Source organism: Typopeltis vanoorti, chromosome 16 (genome assembly GCF_054136105.1).
Source record: "Typopeltis vanoorti isolate ZY-2024b chromosome 16, IOZ_Tvanoo_1.0, whole genome shotgun sequence".
Lineage (NCBI taxonomy): Eukaryota > Metazoa > Arthropoda > Arachnida > Uropygi > Thelyphonidae > Typopeltis > Typopeltis vanoorti.
Genome location: NC_143564.1, coordinates 110630495 through 110651853, shown reverse-complemented (window position 1 = coordinate 110651853; position 21359 = coordinate 110630495). Strand labels below are relative to the sequence as shown.

At 35.4% G+C, this 21359-nt stretch overlaps 1 protein-coding gene across 2 annotated transcripts in view; it reads left to right on the top strand.

Annotated features, from left to right (window-relative positions):
• eIF3j (eukaryotic translation initiation factor 3 subunit j) overlaps positions 1 to 21359 on the top strand; it is a 192270-nt gene that overhangs the window by 49645 nt on the left and 121266 nt on the right. For both annotated transcript variants that reach the window (XM_090406482.1, XM_090406484.1), the window contains exon 4: positions 6910 to 7001. In XM_090406482.1, coding sequence (XP_090262608.1) covers positions 6910 to 7001 — 92 coding nt within the window. The remainder of the gene's footprint in view (positions 1 to 6909; positions 7002 to 21359) is intronic.

Below are 21359 nucleotides of genomic sequence, written 5' to 3'. Positions count from 1 at the left end.
ATTTAGAGTAAATAAGGAGAAATTAAGTGCCAATTCTGGTGGACAGACTGGAAATGAATGCAACTGAATTTCTGTGATATAATGAATTGGTGAAAGATTTATACTGGGGTAATAATTCTTAAGTAATTTTAAGACATCAAAATGTTTCAATCTAAAGTGTTTGATAATGTTAACCTCTGTCCGTCTGTCTGTGTTCACTGGGCATCTACAGATGCCGTATGGTCACTCCGATGCTCGATGATGTTCCACACTAGACCTCGTCATGTAGTCCTGTTGTTTGCCCTTCTGGCAGCCTCAACTCTCTGAAGATCAGTCACTCCACACACGCCATCCATCCATCTCATTGATGGTCTACCCCTGCTTCTTTTTCCAGGAACTTTACCTTCTATTACTGTTCTGAGAAGTCCTCCTTCCATCCTTTCTATGTGTCCAAAATATTTTAATTTTCTTCTGTCAATATCCTTAATGAGCCTTAAAGTTCTACTAATCTTTTCTAACACCCATTCATTTGTACGCCTTTCAGTGTATGATATCCTCAACAGCCTTCTATAACACCACATCTCAAAAGCAGATATCCGTTTCTTATCTGACTTCTTTAGGTTCCAAGTCTCGCATCCATAAGTCGCTGTTGGAAAAGCAACTGCATCCAAAATCCTCAGCTTTGTTCCCATGGAGATAGATCCATCCTTCCAGATTTTAGACAGGTCTCTGACTGTTGTTTTAGCCATTCCTAACCTTTTTCTGACATCTTCTGAACAGCAATTCTTCACATTAATAATGGATCCCAGGTACTCAAACTTGCTGACTTCCTCAATTCTTTCTCCATTAAGATACATCTGTTTCTCAAGAGCTTCTGTTTGTTTTTCCTTTGAGAACCATGATCTTTGTCTTGCTAGAATTGAGTTGAAGTCCTCTGTTATTACTGATCTTGTTAACTTTGTCAAGAATTAGTCCTAGTTCTTCCATGTCATTACAAAGGAGTACTGTATCATCATCATACCTCAGATTACTGATCAATCTACCTCCTATCGTAATTCCTGTCATGAGCTCATCCAATGCTTCAAGCATGATGTCCTCTGCATATATACTAAACAAGTGAGGAGAAAGTAAACATCCTTGTCTAACTCCTTTTCCAACTTGAAGCCAGTCAGTTAATCCAACACCTGTTCTTACTGTGGCTTCTTGCTCATTATACAAATTGGCTATCAACCTGATAGTGTGTGGAGGAAAACCCATTCTTTCCATTACTTCCCACAGTTTCACATGCTCAACACAGTCAAAAGCTTTAGAGTAGTCTAAGAAACACATTACCATAGGGAGTCTGAATTCTTTATATTTTTCTATGATCTGTCTAAGGCAAAGGATCTGATCTCTGGTGCCCCTACGTTTCCTAAAACCTGCTTGTTCCTCAGGCATCTCTGCCTCAACTTTGGCCTCAATCCTATTTAGCATGATCTTTAATAAAATTTTGCTTGCATGAGATATCAAACTAATAGTTCTATAATTCTTGCATGCCTTCATATCACCTTTCTTGTGTAGTGGTATGAAAACTGACTTCTTCCAGTCTCTAGGCCATGATCCTGTTAACCTCAATGGTTGTAAAATTCAGTTCTTATTTCTCCTAAACAAGAACCATTTTTTTAACAAATCTTATGATAATACCTATATCTGTGGAAGTGAAATTTCTATTCTTGAAATAACCATAACTTGTAATCTTTAGCAGCATAGTCATAAGTATTTTTTGTTTTTCATAAATATTGTTCTCGCATTTGGAGTAGGCTCTAAAGGCACTCACTACTCTAGATATCAGAAGTTTTCAGCTGAAGTGCAGACCAAGTATATGTATACAAATGTTCTAGAGTATTTTTATATAATTAAATATGTGTAAACTTGAATATTCTGTTTTAAATGAGCAATTTCTGCTTTTGAAGCATTTATATTATGTAGGAAAGCACAATTAATTGTCCTGGTTTGATGTATATATGATTATGCATTGTTAATATATGATGTTTACATGTACAAGTGTTTAGTTTTACTGTGTATGTGTGTGTAGTAACTTAATCTAATAATTTCCACTTTCCTGCAAATGCTAGTCCTAATCTACAGTCTGCATTTTATAGTTTTCAATTAATTTTAATTAATTTTTAATGAAGTGAATATAGTAGATGATTTGCTTGTAAGTTAGTTTATATGTTTAAAATATATAGGGTGTTTCAAAAGGGTGTATACAGCTTTGCAGGAGAACAGAGAATAACTCAGAAGATGTACAAAAGCTGAATGAGTGTCATAATGTAGTGAAACACATCAATTTTTGGTCACATAACTTTATTACCAAATTTATTTATTTTATTCTTATGGAGTTTCCTCCCTTTTTCTCCCCCATCCCTTCTGGGGCGAGTAAAGCCCCCTCATTGGGGGGGTTAAGTATTTATGACTGTAGATCCGTGTGTGTGTTCACAGGGCAGGTTTGCCTGGTTGCGGGATGAAAAAACCCAGATAAACTGGTGGAAAAAACCCTGCTGTCCACGCCCAAGACCAGCTAACTTGGCTATGGCTGAGGAAGATCCTAAAGCTCCTCACGTCACCGACGGGAATCGAACCCAGGACACTCCTTCCCCAGGCATATGGTTGCGAAGCGCATAGCCACTAGGCTAACATCGCGGACTATTACCAAATGACAACATTAGATGGTGTGATACATCACACTGTTTGAAAATGGCAACTTTTGATGGTGCAGAGTGAACATGTTGTGTGTTTTGGTTTGAGAAAACGAAGTCTGCAACATAAATTCAGAGGAATTTCTTCAAGCAATATGGCAGAGAACCTTCTACTAGGTACACGATCTACACATGGCACAAGAATTTTGTGGAAATTGGCTGATCTGTGCGTCACCCAAGGTCAACGGGAAGGCTGATGCTGTTGTGGAAGAATTTCGAGAAAGTTTCCAGAAAAGTCCCTGAAAGTCAACCAGACATGCGTCTCGTCAAATTGGAATTCCACATGTGACTGTTGGCATATTTTTCAGCAGCATCTACATGTAAGGCCCTGCAGATTTACCCTTGTACAACATAAGAAAGATGATAAGAAGATATGCCAGAATTTCTGTATGGATATTATCAGTAGAATAGAACAAAAGTGTAAGAAATTAAAGGAACAAAGTGAAAGCGTAAGGTTTTATCTTTTCAAGTAGAGCACTGTGAGTATACCATGAAATACTAGTGGCTTGTTGCACCTTATGACTGAAGCAGAACTGGAAATGTTATATGTGCTGGAACATGCATGAGTGCAAAGAATGCAGTAACTTGTAAATAGCTGAGGAAAGAGTTCTAAGAGAGATATAGGTATGGAAGAATATTGAAGAATTTTTGGAATGAGTTAGAAAAAGTTCCATTAGAGCAGTGGTTTCCAACCTTTTTCCACTTGTGTGTACCCCTTTTAAACCCATTTCTATAAATTGTACCCCTTGTTTTTAAAATAGCTGTTTTTAAATACTGACACTTTTGTTCAATGCCTATTCAGTGCATTTTGTTTACTTTACTTGTTTTTCCACCATTACAGATTATTTTTTGTGTATCCGTGAACGGCCCAGCACAACAGCCCACCATGTACAGGGGTACATGGTGGGCTGTTGGGAACCGATGCATTAGAACATTCTGTCATTTAAAAAAAAAAAAAAAAAAAACCTTATGAGATTTTGGCTGTTATGTAACAATAGTAACTGGAATAACAGTTATGTAAGAAATTAAAGGAACTTTGGAACTTGGTAAATGACGTTTCTCATATAGAAGATGAAATGTTTATTGGATATTAAATATTCCATTTTGAACAATAACAATTTAATAGCTGTTTTCAAAAATAGATACAGCAAGTAGAATTTTTGTGTTTGATCATTTTCCTTGGAAATATTGGTATAGAAAGAGGAAATAAGCTGTGAATCTTGAAGGAGAAAGGAGGATTGTTTTATGTAATTTTTTAGAAGGCATTAAAGAAGGAACACTGGACATTGTTTGAAATTAAAGATTTTATTGTCCAAGGTTTCAGTTATTTTCAAGACTTATAAGAGAAAAGCAATTTTCAGGATAAGGAATTGTTTCCACTGAAGAGATAAAGAAACTTTCTTTAAAGTTTCTTTAAATTTTAATGTAATTTTAAAATCAGTTTCTGTTGTGGTTTTCAAGTTCAGAGATTATATATTTCTTTTAATGTATATTAGTAGTATTAAACTTTTCATTTTTTACATAGAAGTGTGAAGACTTTATTTATTTAATTATTGAAGAAGTACATTTTTAAAAATACAAGAGAATTATCATAATAAAATCCACATATCTGGTGTCTTACTTGTACTTTGTTTTCAGTATAAAAATCTGATACTACTTGCAGCATATTTTTACAGTTGGTACAACCAGTGACAAGGATTTAATAGCTAATGAACAAAACTAAACTTTATACAGGAGGATTTATGATTTATATTTAGTTGATAGTCGTTTAGAAGTAATGTGTAGAATAAAATAGAAATCTGTTTTCTTTGATTCTGAAAATATTGTGCTGGAAAAAAAAATTGATTCGTGTGTCTTCAGGAAGAGAAATCTTATTGTCTAAAGATTTGGGTATTATTAAAGTAATACTAGAATAAAAGGGTTCTTGTTTAATTTTGCAGCTATTGAGGTTAACAAGTTTGTCTGAACCCCACTGGAAATGATTTAGACATCATAATTCAGGTTTATAGTATTAGGTATTCCAGAAATTTGTCAAATGAGAAAGAGCTTAGGTGCACTGGTCTTCAGCAGAACCATGGATTAGATTTACAGTTATTGAGAAGATTGTTTCAGCCCTGTGATATTTTAGCATTAGATTAATTTTGAGAATAAAGATCCATCCTGCTGGTTGGCTTAGTTGTTGACATATCCATTCTGCAGCCAACAAGCTGTTGGTTTAAATTCTGCTGTGGGCATTTGTGATTGTCTGTAGGTGAATTTTATCAACTGGTGTGAGACCTGTCTCATTTGTGGTACGTCTGAAGCAACTTGTGAAAGTTCCATGTTTTGTTTTAAGAGTATAGTTTATCGATTATATTAAAAAAAATGCATGAAAGTACTAAAATGGGGGGGGGGGATTTGTTCATCCATGGTACTAGCATACTGTAGGAAAATCTTTCATGGTTTGGAGCTACATAAACCACCATCACACATAATGTTAATGGTCATCTAGTTGACAGTGGTAACTGATGGCTTAGATATATATCAACAGTAACCACTTGATTTTTTTTCATTTTCCATGGTTTTCACCCAAAGGAGAGTATTATAAGCAAGCAGATTCCTTACACTTCACATTGATCTTGATGATTATGATGGCATGAATGATTATTTGCTTGTTGAAACAATTCCTAATGGCTTTTAAGCAGATTCCAGGATTCCATTACTTGAAATGAGAACAGTTGGATGGATCAATTGTTCACCTCTTAAACCCAGCTGTTTGATCTTTGTATTAAACTTACTTTGAACTCTATATGCTGTTGTTAGCATAGTCTTTTAGTGGTTCTTTTTCCATGTAAATTTATTCATCTAATTTCCTGCCATACCACATTTACTTGTTTTGTTATCTGTTTCCATATTTAATTTTGTCATCTTTAAAAATAGAACTTTGGCTGAAGACTTGAAGCAGCTTCATTTTAGTGGATAATGTTCTCTACTTTTCTAATATTCAAATCCCACCCACTAAATGTTATAACTAGTCCACATTAGGAACAAGGGTTAGATAATCAAGAACCCAACTCTAAAGACCAACATAGAACTTTGGGTCTCCGGTAATCAGTAGTGGTTTCTCACTGGAAGGTGAAATGCATCTACTGTCCTAGACATTCATGAACATCCTTGCCTGCAGGTGGATTCAAACATACAGCCTGTGGTTCGAGAGTAGATATGTTATTCACATAGCCATCCAGCTAGTGTGGATTAATATCTCCTTTTGAATATTGGCTTTTTAATATTTTTTGAATATTGGCTATTAAAGAAAAGACTATTTTCTTTAATAGTCTAGTTTTTATATAAATTATACATATCACCAGAGAATGTACAACCCTGCCTTGTCATTTTTAGCCTGACTTTAATGATCTGCCTGTTTATTTCTCACTTGTAACTGCCAGTTTGCAACTTATGTAAGAGCACTGTGTTGCTTTATATGTCTTTGGATATTTATCTGCCCACCAGCAGGCTGTAGGTGTGCCACAGATGTTTGTGAAAAATCTAGGTGGTAGATGATGTGCATTGTCTGGAATGAGATCACCACCAACCTTCTTTGGAGGCCTGAATTAGCTAGAAATAAAAAGGTTCAGGCTCTAAAGCAGAGTTTCTGAATTACCTACCTCTTAGCTGCCTATGATATTAAATGTACCATGGATGGACTAAGAAGTAGATAAAAACACAGTGTTTGAGAAATGATGGGAAGATCATTAGTCAGGCTAAAAATTATTATCATTATTATAATGACCCACATTTAAGCTTTAATAATCTTTAAAAATCATTTGAGAAGCTTTCAAGAGGAAAACTTCATATGCTGTATGGGACCAAGCTGTATGTGCCAAGCAGCACACATAAATAATATAGTCCACAGATGTGGCAAGGTACTGCTTTAGCTGTTAAAGAGTTAGATGGAACCATGGAAGTCTATTTAGATTGAAAGCTGTTTAAAAATGGTATATATTTTGCCATACTTTACAGTTATACTTTAAATAAAATAGAATAGTAAAAAAAAAAAAAAAAATCCATCACTGATATTCATTAAACACCATATTATGAGCATTAGAAAAATCGGTATTGTATTTTTTATTAAATGAGAATATTGTCTTGTTTCTCTAGAATAAGTTAATTGTTATCAATAATCAGTTCTGAATTTCATTTTACTTATTAATAGCAACACAGGTCAAAAAGAAAAAACCTTTAAGTCAAATAATAATAGAAAAGGAAGAAAAGAAGAGGAGGGAACTAGAAGAAAAAAAACTCAGAGTAGGTAATTTTTAAGCAGTTAAAAATATCTTGAATATTTAAAGAGTGAGAGAGTGAAAATCATCAGTATTTTATCTCGATATGATAATAATGAATTGAGAAGAAGGGCTATGATAGCAAACGATTCAATGCATAGGCTGTGTAGAAAGAATGGATGTAAGTTTTTGGATGTGTGGAGTGAGTTTGAGAGATGATTCGATTTGTATAAGAGGGGTAGCCTACACCTGAATGCGTTTGGTATCAGGAGTCTGGAAAAGCTAACTAGTATGAGACTTAACACAGAGAGAATCGGGGAAACTAAATTATAAAGGGAAGAATGGTGAGAATGTGAGTGTAAGAGCGGCAATGTTATATAACTGTGTTAATGACGGGAATGGCTTTATCATGGAAATGTTGATGAGGAGAGAACAATTTCGACTTTTTGTGTTTTTCCGGTTCATACCCATCAAATGTGTGCAAAGATGTCTACATGTATAAGACACTAGAATAAAAATTTGTAAGTTGTCCAACTGTGTCATACAGACTACAGAGAACAGTATACAAAAGAACATGCAGTAGATTATTATGTCTGTACGTGAATGCCAGGAGTATCAGAAACAAAGGGGTAGAGTTTGTTGCCTTAGTCAATATGTTAGGACCGCAGATTGTAGGCATTAGTGAGACCTGGCTATCAGAATCAGACATACTAACTGGTATTCGATACCAGTGTAATGGGTACAGTGTTTTTAGGAAGGATAGACAGGATAGGAGAGGGAGGATGTGCTGCTAATGATATCGGATGACTTGAATCCAGTTAGAGTTGAAAACTATGATTGTAGTACTTCTACTAACAGTATTTCATGTGGTACTGAGTTTGAAGCTATCTGGTGAATCGGTTGCTAGTGATGAAAAAATGCATCACCAAATAGGAAGTTGAGTAATTATGATAGACTTTGACTTCAGAGACAGACAGAAAAAAGGAAAGATCACACGGTGAGCATGAAAAGAGTAATCATAATGAGAGACGTCAATTATCCAAATATTGATTGAGTAGCAGTAGAATCTCATGAGAAGCATAAAAATGCATTTATTGAGCTGTTGCAGGACAACTTCCTCAAGCAGAATGTGACAGAAGGAACTCGAGGTCAAAGAGTGTTAGATTTGATTATAGTGTCATAGGGCATTTCAGTTAAAGACGTAACTTTTCTGCCTCTGGTTTGTGACAGTGATCATGCATTACTCACTTGAAAAGTGACTAAGTTTATGAATGTTCCATTCAGAAAAGGTTACATGCTGAACTACAAAGCAGGAAATTATGACCAACTGAGGAGTATACTGAGTTCACTGGAATGGGATCGGTTGCTGGATTGGAAGAATATCACAGTGCAGAAACATTTAAACAATACTTAAATGATGCAATATCAGAATGTGTCCTGAGAGTTCAAAGAATAAATAGGGTAAGAGTCAAATGGATGTGTAATCGTATAAAGCAAGAGATTCGTAAGAAAAGGATGATGTGGAAGGAATACCATGTGCATAAGGATGTTGTGTGGTATGAAAGTTATAAGCAGCAGACTGGAATAGTCACACCTGTTGTATGGAAAGCAAAGTCTGAGTATGAAAAGAAACTGGCTCTGCGTGCTGAAGACAACCCACAAGAATTCTGTCGATATGCTGCAAGTAAAAGAAAGAATGAACTTGAAAGAATAACTCTTCTAAATGCAGATGGCATGAGGGTTACAGATGCAGAAGAGGTTGTTCAACTAATGAATGCCCATTTTGTTAAAAGCTATCAACCTGGTGTACATGACATTGAGCTCACCTCTTCACTGAATAAAGAAACTCAGGTGTATGAGGTTGAGGTATTAGAGCTGTTGCACAATCTCAATAAGAATTCAGCAATCGGGACTGATGGGATGTCAGCACGTGTGCTGGAGGAGTGTTCGGCCAATTAGTACCTCAGGAGTGGTTGTGAAGATTTCGAAAAAATTGGTTAGGGCTCACATTCAGAGGTGGGTTGACGGTGAATCTCTAATTTGCAATGAGTGACATGGTTTTTTCTGGGGAGGGGGCATGTTTTGGTGACTTGCTGTTCTATAATAATGTTGCCATTGAACTAGACAAGAGGAATGGATACCCATGATGCTTTTGGATTTTGCTAAGGCTTTTGACAAAATACAGCATGGTAGACTGTTGCGTGGATTGGAGAATGGGTTTGGGTTATGGAATATTGGCATGGATTAGAGGATGGCTGACTGATAGATGTCGAAAAGTGGCGTGTACATGAGTCTGCAAGGTTTGAGGTAACAAGTGGCATACCACAGGGATCAGTGCTTGGTCCACTGATATTCAGTCTGTATATTAATGATATTGGGAAGGGTTTGACAAGCAACATACAGCTATTTGCTGATGATGTGAAGATAGGTAGGGGTAATCAGGAATGCTGCTGATATGCAGTATGATCTGAATAGGCTTGAACTGTGAGCATGGGAAAATGGATGTCAGTTCAATATCAGTAAACGTAAAGTCATTCACTTTGGCATGATTAGATAACCAATGTCGTATTATGCTAGAAGAAACTGATGAGGCTAGGGATCTCAGAGTGTTAGTAGATAGGAAGTTGAAGTTCAAATGCAAATGTTGAAAGATTGCAAATGCAAGTCAAAAGATAATTGCAATGCTGAAACGAACCTTCACATGTAAAGATAAGGATGTCATTTTGCCTCTTTACAAGGCCTTGATAAGACCTCATTTGGACTATTGTGCGCAAGTCTGGTTTCTGTTGTGATTCTGATATACTGGAGACAGTGCAAAGGAAAGTGTTAAAAATCCTGATAGGATTGTAGAATACTGATTATGAAAACAGATTGAGAATTTATAGACTGCAGGCACTGGCAAACAGGTGAAAGAGGAGTGATATGATTGAGACTTACAAACTTCTGAAAGGGTCATACAGGATTTCAAGGATTCTATCACAGGGTGGTGTGTGATTGGAATGGGTTGCCATTGGATGTAGTGAGTGCAAGCAGTGTGAATGAATTCAAGAATAAGTATTATAGCTGGTGTGTGTAGTATGTTGCCTCCCCTCGAAGAGTCCCCGACTCCCTTAATAATAATAATAATTTCTTAAAGTGAAAGATTAAATATAAAAATTTGTCAACATATTATAGTATAATATTTTCAGTTGAGGAAGGAACATATCCATATGTAAGTACCCTCTTAAGAAGTAGAGACACGAAAGTACTTCATATTAAAGAGACATTGTTAGATTGTGATAATCATATATGTAATAATGGGTAGAGTATTATCCATTGAAAACTTAAATAAATATACTCATTCTTGAATAATTCCCGAATTATTATTAAAATAATAATTCAGGAATTATTACTTTTATAATGGAGAGATTGAATAACAAGGAACAATAGCCATTTGAGTTATTCTTCATTCGTTTAAACAACATATCCATTTTAATGGTTATATTCAAAAACTGTGCATTCTGGGATCTTCTCTCCTCACTTTTATATATCTTATGTTGTTGCATTTGTACAACTGGTCATATAATCAGTAGATGGCATTGGTGTAGATAAGCGGTCGGCAACCTGCGGCTCTGGAGCTGCATACAGCTCTTTGAATGAATAATTACGGCTCTTTTCTTTATTAAACAATCTATATTTGAATAATGCAAAATGAGTTATTTATTAAATTAGAAACTAAAAACCATAAATATAGCATTTGCAATAAATTAAGGACATTTTACATTTAATCAAGGATATTTTGCAATTGAAAATAGTACATGCAATGCAATACAACACAAATGGTCTGAAATAGAAGATCTTAAAAAGCAAGATCAGATTGTATTTGACACGTGGAATGGTTTACCAGACACTTACATTCAGTTAAAAACATATGCATTTGGACTTCTATTGATTTTTGGATCAACATATTTCTGTGAGCAAATATTTTCTAATATGAAGGCCCCCAGTCCTGTGCGGCTATTTGCAATCCCACCAAGGTGGTAGTGAGAAATCTGCAAGAGCAGGAGTTGCTAACAATCTCGCAGAGGAAGGTAGACCACCATCTGGAAATCCGACTCTATTTATTGGTTCCTTCAACACTCGAACTCTGTCTTCCGACTCCCATATTGATTTCCTGCTTCAAGAACTGCAAAATGTAAAGTTTGATATCCTTGCTATTTGTGAAACCTGAAGAAGCTCTGAATTAACAAGAAAATGGAACAATGGCAACTAAATTTTCCTGGGAGCTTCAGATAACGCTACAAGGGCTGGAGGAGTTGGCTTCATCATAAATGAAAAGCTAACTAAAAATATTATTTCTTGCACAATCCATTCTGAACAACTAGGAACACTAAAATTAAAACTTGGAGAATCCGTAACAATAAAAATAATAGGAGCCTATGCACCCACCTCAATAGCTGACAAAGAAGTAATAGAAAATTTCTATGAACACCTACGAGAAACATTACTGAAAAAAAACAACATACACAATAGTGTGTGGAGATTTCAGCGAACGAGATGAACTCCTCGCAGAATTTGTAGAAGCAGAAAGGAGCTACATTATGAATATTTTCTTTAAAAAGAGAACTGGAAAAAGATGGACTTGGCAATCTCCAAATGGGGAGACAAGAAATGAAATTGATTTCATCCTAACAGATTGCAAAAGAATAATAAAAATGTCAAAGTCAATGGGAAAACCTACTGCGACATTCATTCAGACCACTGTCCAATAAGAGTCACCCTCAAAATACACAAAAAAAATGAAGAATGCATACGAGCACAGTCCAACCATAAAAAATGCTCAAAACAGATAAACCCAGAAGAATTTAGAAAAAATGTGGAAGAAACCGACTGGAAATTAAAAAATGACATTGACGAAGATTTAACAAACTTTAACAATCAATTAATGAACTGCAAAGAAAGAACCTCATATGAACTTCCTCATAAGACCAGGGAACGCCTATCAGCAAGACCAATAGAACTATTGAAGTCATCATGTTGGAGGCTTAATGGATTTTAATCCTCAGAAAGGATTAAAACAGAATTTAATACTTCCTATATTTCGTCTCAGTCAATGAGACATCTTCAGGGATTACAAAAACACTAATGTAACATTAAAACAAATAACAAACAATACTAAGCCCAACCACGTGGGTGACACTAAAGTCCTATCTAGGTGGAGCGTCTTCTAAGGGCAGTTGTAGGTAGCCTGGAATGTAAAGGGACCTCTGGTGATAAGCGTTTCTCAAATCTTAGGAAGCTTAATGCAACCATATTTGTTAAGATTTGGTTGATTCCTGAGAGCTGCTGCTGATTCTAAGAATATGGTTGCATTAAGCTTCCTAAGATTTGGGAAATGCTTATCACCAGAGATCCCACTTTACATTCCAGGCCACCTATAACCGTCCTTAGAGGGCGCTCCACCTAGATAGGACTTTAGTATCATCCACGTGGTTGGGCTTAGTATTGTTTGTTATTTGTTTTTATGTTACATTATTTTTTTTGTAATCTCTGAAGATGTCTCATTGACTGAGACAAAATATAGGCAAAAAAATTAAAACAGTATTAAATTCTGTTTTAATCCTTTCTGAGTGTTGTAAAAAATCCATTAAGCCTCCAACATGATGTCCTCACAGCACTTAAGCCTCTACGCATGGAGAACTATTGAAGAAAAGAAGAATACTGAAAGATACAGGAAAAGACCGTCTAGAATATAAAATTATATGTAAACACCTGAGGCAGAATATCAAAGATGGCTAACAACAAAATTGGCAGAAGCAACTAGGCTCCGCAGTATCCTAAAAAAAGTAGAAAAACAAATAAATCTAAAGCAACCACTACCATCAGCCTTCATAGACAATCAAGGAAACAGACACACAAATAGAGGTGAAATGGGAAAAATAGTAAAATCGTTTTATAGAACCTTTACTCATGTAAACAAGTAATCACAGCTCCAGCACCAGACGAAAATTTGGAAACACCATCTCTCCTACCTGAAGAAGTAAAAATGGCTATCTACCATATGAAAAATGATCGATCACCAGGAATTGACGGTATAAAATCTGATGAATTAAAAATGGGTGGATAAATACTCTTTAAAGCTTTTGCAGAAAGGTTTGCCCGATATATACAATTAAGGAAGGTACCTACTGAATGGAAAGCATCAAAGACCATAATTCTGCATAAAAAAGGTAATAAAGAAGACATCAGTAACTACACACCCATCTGTCTATTAGCACACACATATAAAATATTCGCCAGAGTCATCCTAAGCCGAATACAAACCTCCATCAATGAAAATAGCTGCAAAGAACAGGCTGGTTTCAAAAACGGCTTTTCAACAATAGATCACATTCAAAACTATTACTCAGCTAACAGAAAGATGCAGAGAATACCAGATCCCACTTCGTCTTCTTTTTATAGATTTTAAAAAAGCATTTGACAGTGTTGAACATAATGCAGTATTCCAAGCTTTAACAGAACGAGGTGTAGAAAAAGCATACATCCAACTCATAAAAGATATCTACAAAGAAGGCACAACAAATATAACCCATTTCAATTACCCGATTAAAATTAACTTAAGTAGACGAGTACGTCAGGGTGATATCTTATCACCCAATCTCTTCACATCTACTGTGGACAGCATCATTCGAAAAATTGACATGAAAGATGGAATAAACATTGATGGTGAAATGTTAAATATCCTATTATTCGTCGATGATGTGGTATTAATATCTCATTCACCCAAACTCTTAGAATCAATGCTGAATAACATAAACCAAAACTGCCAAAAAATTGGACTGGAAATACGCCCGGACAAAACAAGACGGTTGAAAAATAAATACTGTAAAGGTCATACAATCACTCTAGAATCTCACACCATTGAAAAAGTGAAGAATACATCTACCTCGGCCAGTCCATAAAAATGAATAATGATATATCAAATGAAATAGCAAGGAGAAAAAGAGCTGCTTGGATAGCATTCAACAAAATAAAATCAACAATTACCAACCAAAACATAGATATAGAAATAAGAGCCCATCTTTTCAATAGTCACATCTTACCAGCATTAACTTATGGCAGTGAAACATGGAACACAACTTTAAAAGATGAACAATGCTTAATAACAACTCTGCAATAGAAAGAAGAATGTGCAATATAAACAAAATAGACCACGTAAGACACAGAAATCAGGAAGAAGTCTGGACTCACGGACATAATAAAAGCAATCTACAACAGCAGAAGAAGATGGGCAGGACATCTCGCCAGAATGAGAGACAACAGATGGACAGTTAGAGTTACAAACTGGTATCCGAGATATACCAAAAGAAAGCCTGGAAGACCAGCCTTAAGGTTGGAAGACCCAATGATTAAGAAAGTCAGAAGAAAATGGAGAAGAAAGGCCCAAGACAGGAATAGCTGGACTCTTTAAGACCCGCAGTCATGGAGAAATCTTGACTGAAATCACAGGTCCATCAAGGTAATGAATTTTATTAAAAGTGAGTTGAGAAACCAACTAAACAACGCGAATCTTTCGTCACGTTTGAAAATGAAAATTACGGCGTATTTACTGCATATTGAGAAACTATCCCAAGAAGTTCAACAGCAAAAGTCGCACTAAGAAGATATTTTAAATTTAAAAAAATTAAAGAAATAGGTATGTTATTGGATTTTATAAATATGTTTTTGTAAGGAGGAGGAAATCTTTGTTTTATTATTTAATATTTAAAAATATCATATAATTTCGTGTGACATGCCACCCCTGTGTTTTACAAGTATGATAATGTGTTACTGTAAAAAAAACTGAATAAATAATTTAATTATAATATTTTTTTTAATGTAGTTTCTAAATTTAAAGCAGTGATGAGCAATTAAATAGTAAATCAAATACTCGGTTCAATCCACATAAAGAATTTTTTCTTTGATAATAAAGTATTAATTTATTTTCCATTATTTAGGTATATTTTAATTAATTTTAACCTGCACAAATAAATCCACATGTAAAAATCAATATTAATAAAATAGATTTTTAATTAAAATATGCTAATTCTGCCATACAAAACGAACACCGTGGACCGCACAAAAAACCTGAGAGGGCCACATGCAACCTGTGGATGATTGGTTGCTCATCACTGCATGCGGCTCCCTAAATTTTTTTTAACAGATATAATTTTAAAAATGGCTCTTCACCCCAAAAAGGTTGGTGGAGTGGTGGAGACAGAAAATTGTAGAGTAGATGCCCTCTCTCAGTGAGTCTTTGGACTCCCTGGAGGTGTTAGGTAATAATTATTATTATTATTACTTGACACCACCAGGGTGTCCAAGGACTCATCGAGGGAGGGCACCTACTCTCCATCTCCACTATCCACAAGCTGCAACTACCTTCATCATCTGCCACCAACCACCACCATTACTACTTTCACAGACAATCATGGTTCAAAAGCCCATGTTTGGATTTGAACCCGTGGCCTGGAGAGTGGATACGCTAACCACTCGGCCAACCAAGCCAGCTATAATAATAATATAATAATTTCCCCCCAATATCTATGTTACTTTTGTAGTGTAGTTCAACTTTTTGCTTTGTAACTTATAAGTTTCTGTCATCCCACCTCTCCTCCATCTGTCAGCTCAACTCTGCAACCTACACACCTTCAATCTTTTCTAATAGGAAACATTCCACAGACCTGTCACGAGTTGGTCACTCATCTCTGAATCCTCTTCATCACTTTCTAGTCTCTTAGAAACGCAGGTGATCAAATCTGAGCATAGTAGTCAACATGTGGCCAAATCATAGCCTTATAAAGAGGGATAATAGCCTTCTTTACAAGACTATGATTTGGCTGATGACAACTCTTCCAATATCTCTTCTGAATTTCAAATCTCTATCCACCACCACTCCCAGATCCCTAGCCTAGCCATTTCCCTGTAATCTAGTACAATCAATATGATACCAAGTATGTAACCCTTTCATCCCAAAGTGCATTACCTTATATTTTACAACATTAAATTGACAACGATTGTCCTTTGCTCATGCTGCCAATTTATGTCATCCTGCTACATATCGATATCATCTTTAATCAACTATTGCCCTTTTCCCTCAGTTTTGCATCTTCAGCAAAACAACTGAATATCCCCCCCCTCAAATCTTCTGCTATATCATTAATTTACAAATTAAGGAGTAGTGATCCTAATAGAGATCCCTGGGACACTCCACTAGTAACTCTCATTTGCCTTGATTCCACTCCACCATACACCACCCTCTGATGTCTGTCTATCAGCTACCCTCTATCCATGCCACCAACCTCATATCCATTCCCATTTGCTCCAACTTATGTAATAATTTTCCATGTGGCTTTCGGATAAATGCCTTTGCAATTATCATAGTGTAGCCATTTCCGTTATCCAATTCCACAGTCACCTTATTATAAAATGTAAATCATTACTGATACTGGACCTCCCATTTACAAAGCCATGCTATCCCATGTAGAGTATCGTATTTCTATCCTCCTATTCCTGCATTTTACTTTTAACCAAATTTTCCAATACTTTAACTACCACTCCAGAGATTCTAATTGGTCTGTAATTTGCTACTTCTGTTTTGGAGCTTCCTTTATGTAATGGAACTATTTTATCCTTTTTCCACTCCCATGGAACCTTGCTAGAGGTTCCATGGGAGTGGAAAAAGAATAAAATATTTTGCTGTGCCCTTTTCTCTTTCTGATCTATATCTCCATAGTTAAGTCTTCCATGATATGATAATTGCTTGGCCTGCACTCACTTGCCTAATCAGCTGATGCATGTCATCCACATCTTCTGGACCCCTCAGGTCTATAGCAGCAAACCAGTACTATATTTTGTCCTCTCAATACATAATAGCAAATTTACCTATATTCTTAAGGGACCACCCTGGTATAGAAACACGAGTTCTTTCTGTTTAATATTTAATTTTAAATATTTTAAATTATTTCAATTTAATATTTAATCAAAGGAATAACTAGTGTTTCTATACCAGGGGTTATAAACTAGTGTTTCTATACCCTTAAGAATATAGGCAAATTTGCTATATTATATTGATCTGCATTTCAGAGGAGCAATAGGAAAAATTTTCAGAAAGATAGTGTCTAGATATTTTGTCCTATCTCTCTCTCTCTCCATTTCATATTTCTTCTATCTTCAACAACATATCCCCACCAAGAGTAACGTTTACATCCCATATATCATACCAGATAGCCTCAAATGAACCATTTCCCTCAGATTTACAATCTCCCTTAACTTCTATTTTTGTTAGTTGAAGTTCTTCAGCTATCATTAATAATGTCTTTCCTACTCCTGCTGTATTTCCTCTCCCTTCCTTGAAAATACAATATCCATTACATTCTTTACATATAACTACATCATTCTCTGACAACCAGGTCTCACTGATGATCCCAATAATTTTTGGCGAAGTCGAGCTGACCAATGCCAGAAACTCCTCTCCTTTATTTATGATACTGGGCATTCATGTACATGCATTTAAACATTCCCTTAGTCCCACAGTTACCCTTACGTGATGTCATTACTTGCCCAGGTTTCCCAATAAACTGGTTACAGTTTCTCAGGTTTTTAGATTCAAAACCTGGGAAAACTAACCAGTTCTTCACAACCATTCCTGCACTTATGAGGGTGGTCTGAAAAGTTCTCAGCCTCGACCATAGATGGCAACACTATCAGTGATTTTTTTTTTTTCTCCTAATTTGGTACATCTGTCATAAGCATCCATGCGAAATTGCAAGTTACAGCTGTCTGAAGCAAAAGTGTTTTCTGTATCCCTTGAAATGGATAAAATTGAGTATCATGCGGTTATATAATTCTTTATAAAAGAAGGTTTAATGCCAAAAGAAATTCATTCAAAGTTCATAAAAGTTTATGGGCACTCTTCTCCTTGGTTTTTGACAATTAAGAAGTGGGCTGCCGAGTTTAAACGTGGCCTTACCAGCCTTGAAGATGATCCACATGAAGGATGTCCAAAAAAGTGTAACAACACCAGAAATCATTGATCAAGTGCATGATATAGTATTGGATGACTGGCGAGTCAAAGTGCGTGAAATTGCTGAGACTATAGGTATTTCAAAAGAACGTGTTGGATATATTTTGCATGAAGAATTGCAAAGGAAAAAGCTTTACGCAAGATGGGTGCTGCACTCTGCTCACAGCAGATCAAAAACATATTTGCATGAAAATCTCTGAAAACTGCTTGGAGCATTTTAACAAGAATAAAACTGATTTTGTGCATCGATGGATGAGACTTGGATTCACCATTACACACCAGAATCCAAACAGTGGTCAAAACAGTGGACAGATGCCAGTTGTTCAGCGTCAAAGAAGACAAAGTTGGTTCCATCAGCAGGAAAGTCATGGCATCGTCATTCGTACACTCACAGTCATTTGTCTCAGCCATGTCTCAGATGGTCAAACACATGCTTGATTCCCCCCCCCCCCCCCCCCCCCCAATTTTTTTAATTTCCCTGGTTTTGTGCTTCCAAACTTTTACTGAACAACACTTTCCCCAACCATCTAAAAACCATTGAAGTGCAGTCCATCAGGCATATGCAGGTCCTTTCTTCCATCATATTCACACACATAAACTGCGCAACATCGTCTGTTTGCAATCTATTCTGTCCTATCATACCAAGGCAGCAATCTCACAATCATTACTTTCTTACTCTTCATTTTTGCTTCTTACAACAACTCTTTCATATCCTCTCTCTCATTGCATATTTTTCACCTTTCAAATCGTTTATTTTTGCCAAAACCATTAACTCATTAACTTCTGCAAACTTACAGTTTCGCTAACATCCTTTATCTGCACACCTTGGAAACATGCTTTTGTCACTTTCTTTTTTTCTCCATTTTTCAGTTTTATGCTTTTTCCATTCACTCTTTCTTCCAGTAAATAAATTTTGAATCAAATCAATGCACTCATTTAGTTTAATATTAACCTTACACATACATATACTACACACGACATATGTAATAGACAATCTATTATTTAAAAAAAATGTACTTTTCTTATAATATAATCTTGTTAACAAAATAAACCTGTAATTATAAACACAAAATTGATATTGGCACACAAATTAAATTTTATAGCACATCTATACATCTTATTCTTCCATCACTTTATCTTTTTAGTAGATGTGCAACTGTAATATAGTATTATCCTGAGCTTATTTTCTCAGCTCAAACATGAATTACCTTAGATATAATTAAATACCTGAACATTTTGCATATTGAAATGGGTTTTCAATGCTGTTATTTAAAAAATATAATTATCTTGCAAAAACAAGCCAACAACCTGATCATGTTACGGAGAGAGTGCTACCTACTTTCTTTTGTTTTCATGAATTTTATTATTTGTGTTTACTATTACATTATTTTTTATGGATAATTTATATAAATTCACTCTTTGTGTTAAGAAATATAATGAATGAAAAAACAGAAAGTGAGTTGTGATCTGTGCTATGTTGTACATTTTGAACCCACATTAAAGGAAATACTCTATATAATTATGTGTAACATACAGTAAGAATTAAAGAATGTATTACTTTGATGCTTTGTCATTATAATATTAATTAAAATATCACCTATATAACAATATTTATATAAAGTAGACTGATTTCCTGGCAAGTGAAATGTTTTTGTCACTACTAGATTTATATCCGGAACTTTTTTTTGTGTGTGTGTGTGTGTGTGTGTGTGTGTGTGTGTGTGTGTGTGTGTGTGTGTGTGTGTGTGTGTGTGTGTGTGTGTGTGTTATTGTTGCACAGGCTCCTCCTTTGAGCCCTAAGACTTATCGTGGGAGAGACCCTAACTATCAACATAATATTTGTTATACCTCTTCTTGAACCGTTAACAGACAGAGCACTGTGAACTGACTAAGGATGAAAAATGTAGTCCTCGTGCCCTTGCCAACCACATTCTTACCCAACTTCCAGGGATGACTTCTTGTTCTAGTTCAGTGCTGAAACATTTCTCCTGCATCAATCCTATAAAAGCTTTTTAAATAACTTAAATGTTGCTATCATATCCTTACTCCCCATTTTTTCACCTATCAACAAACTATTCCAATTCCCAAACTCACAATCTGTCCTGATAGGGATCATTCCACTTACCACTAACCATTTTGGTCACTCACTTCTGGATCTGCCACCACTTCCTCATCCCCCAAGAAACTGAGATGACCAGACACGAGCACAGCAATCCGGATGTGGTCATATCAAGCTTTTATAAAGAGGAATGATAACTTCCTTTTCTCTGTTTATTAGTGTGTTTTTCAGTAACCAAGTAAACCTGTGAGCTACTCTTGACTGCTTTACCAACATGCCCTCTAAACTTCAACTCTCTATCTATTACAATTCCCCCCCCCCCCCCCCCCCCCAGATCCCTGGCTCCATCAATTTCCTGAGTCCATTTCCTCAACTTTGCATCTCAACTTAACAAACAGCTGAATAATTCACTTCAAATTATTTCCTATATCAGAATCACTATTTTTAGTCAAAAAAATTCTATCTCAACCTCCAAAATAAACAGAAGAACAAATAAATAAAGAATATAAAGAAGCAGTTATTCTTCCATATATACATTCAATCACAGATAAAATCGCCTGATTGCTTTGCCAAAAAAATCTAAAAGTCACTTTCTTTCCACACAAAATCTCCAGTCATATGAAACCTCCTAAACCACCACATTCGCCACTTAAAAATCACCACCATCATCATCAAATCACTATCTAAGGTAATTCATATCCTGGATATGAATTACCTTAGATATATTTAAATACCTGAACATTTTACATAATGAAAAGGGTTTTTAATACTGTTATTTAAAAAATACAATTATCTTGCAAAGACATGAAAAAACTTATCATCACTAACTTCCTATCTATAGTTTTCCTCCAAATCAATCTGTTACCTGTCAAGACTCCAACATAATATTCTAACGATGTTAAGTTCTTTCCTAATATCCTCATTTTTAATATGCTATTGCCACTGATGCTATCTGTTCATGCCCTTTCCATCTTTGATAAATTTTTCATGTAGTACTATCATATCCTGTATATCCCTTGAGGGTATATATCAGGAATTTGATAATGATGATATTTTTATCTTCTAAGGCACTTTTTACAGTATCAATCCACCTATATCTTGGTCTTTTTCCTGCCAACCTGATCCATAAGTTAAAATTGGTTTGAACACTGTCTTATACAGCTAATTTAGTGTTTTGACTAATTTCTTTATTCCATATAAATTTATTCACTTGACTTCCTATCATACCAGCTTTTGTTGATTCTGTTGTTTATTTCCATATTTAATTTACCATCTTCATT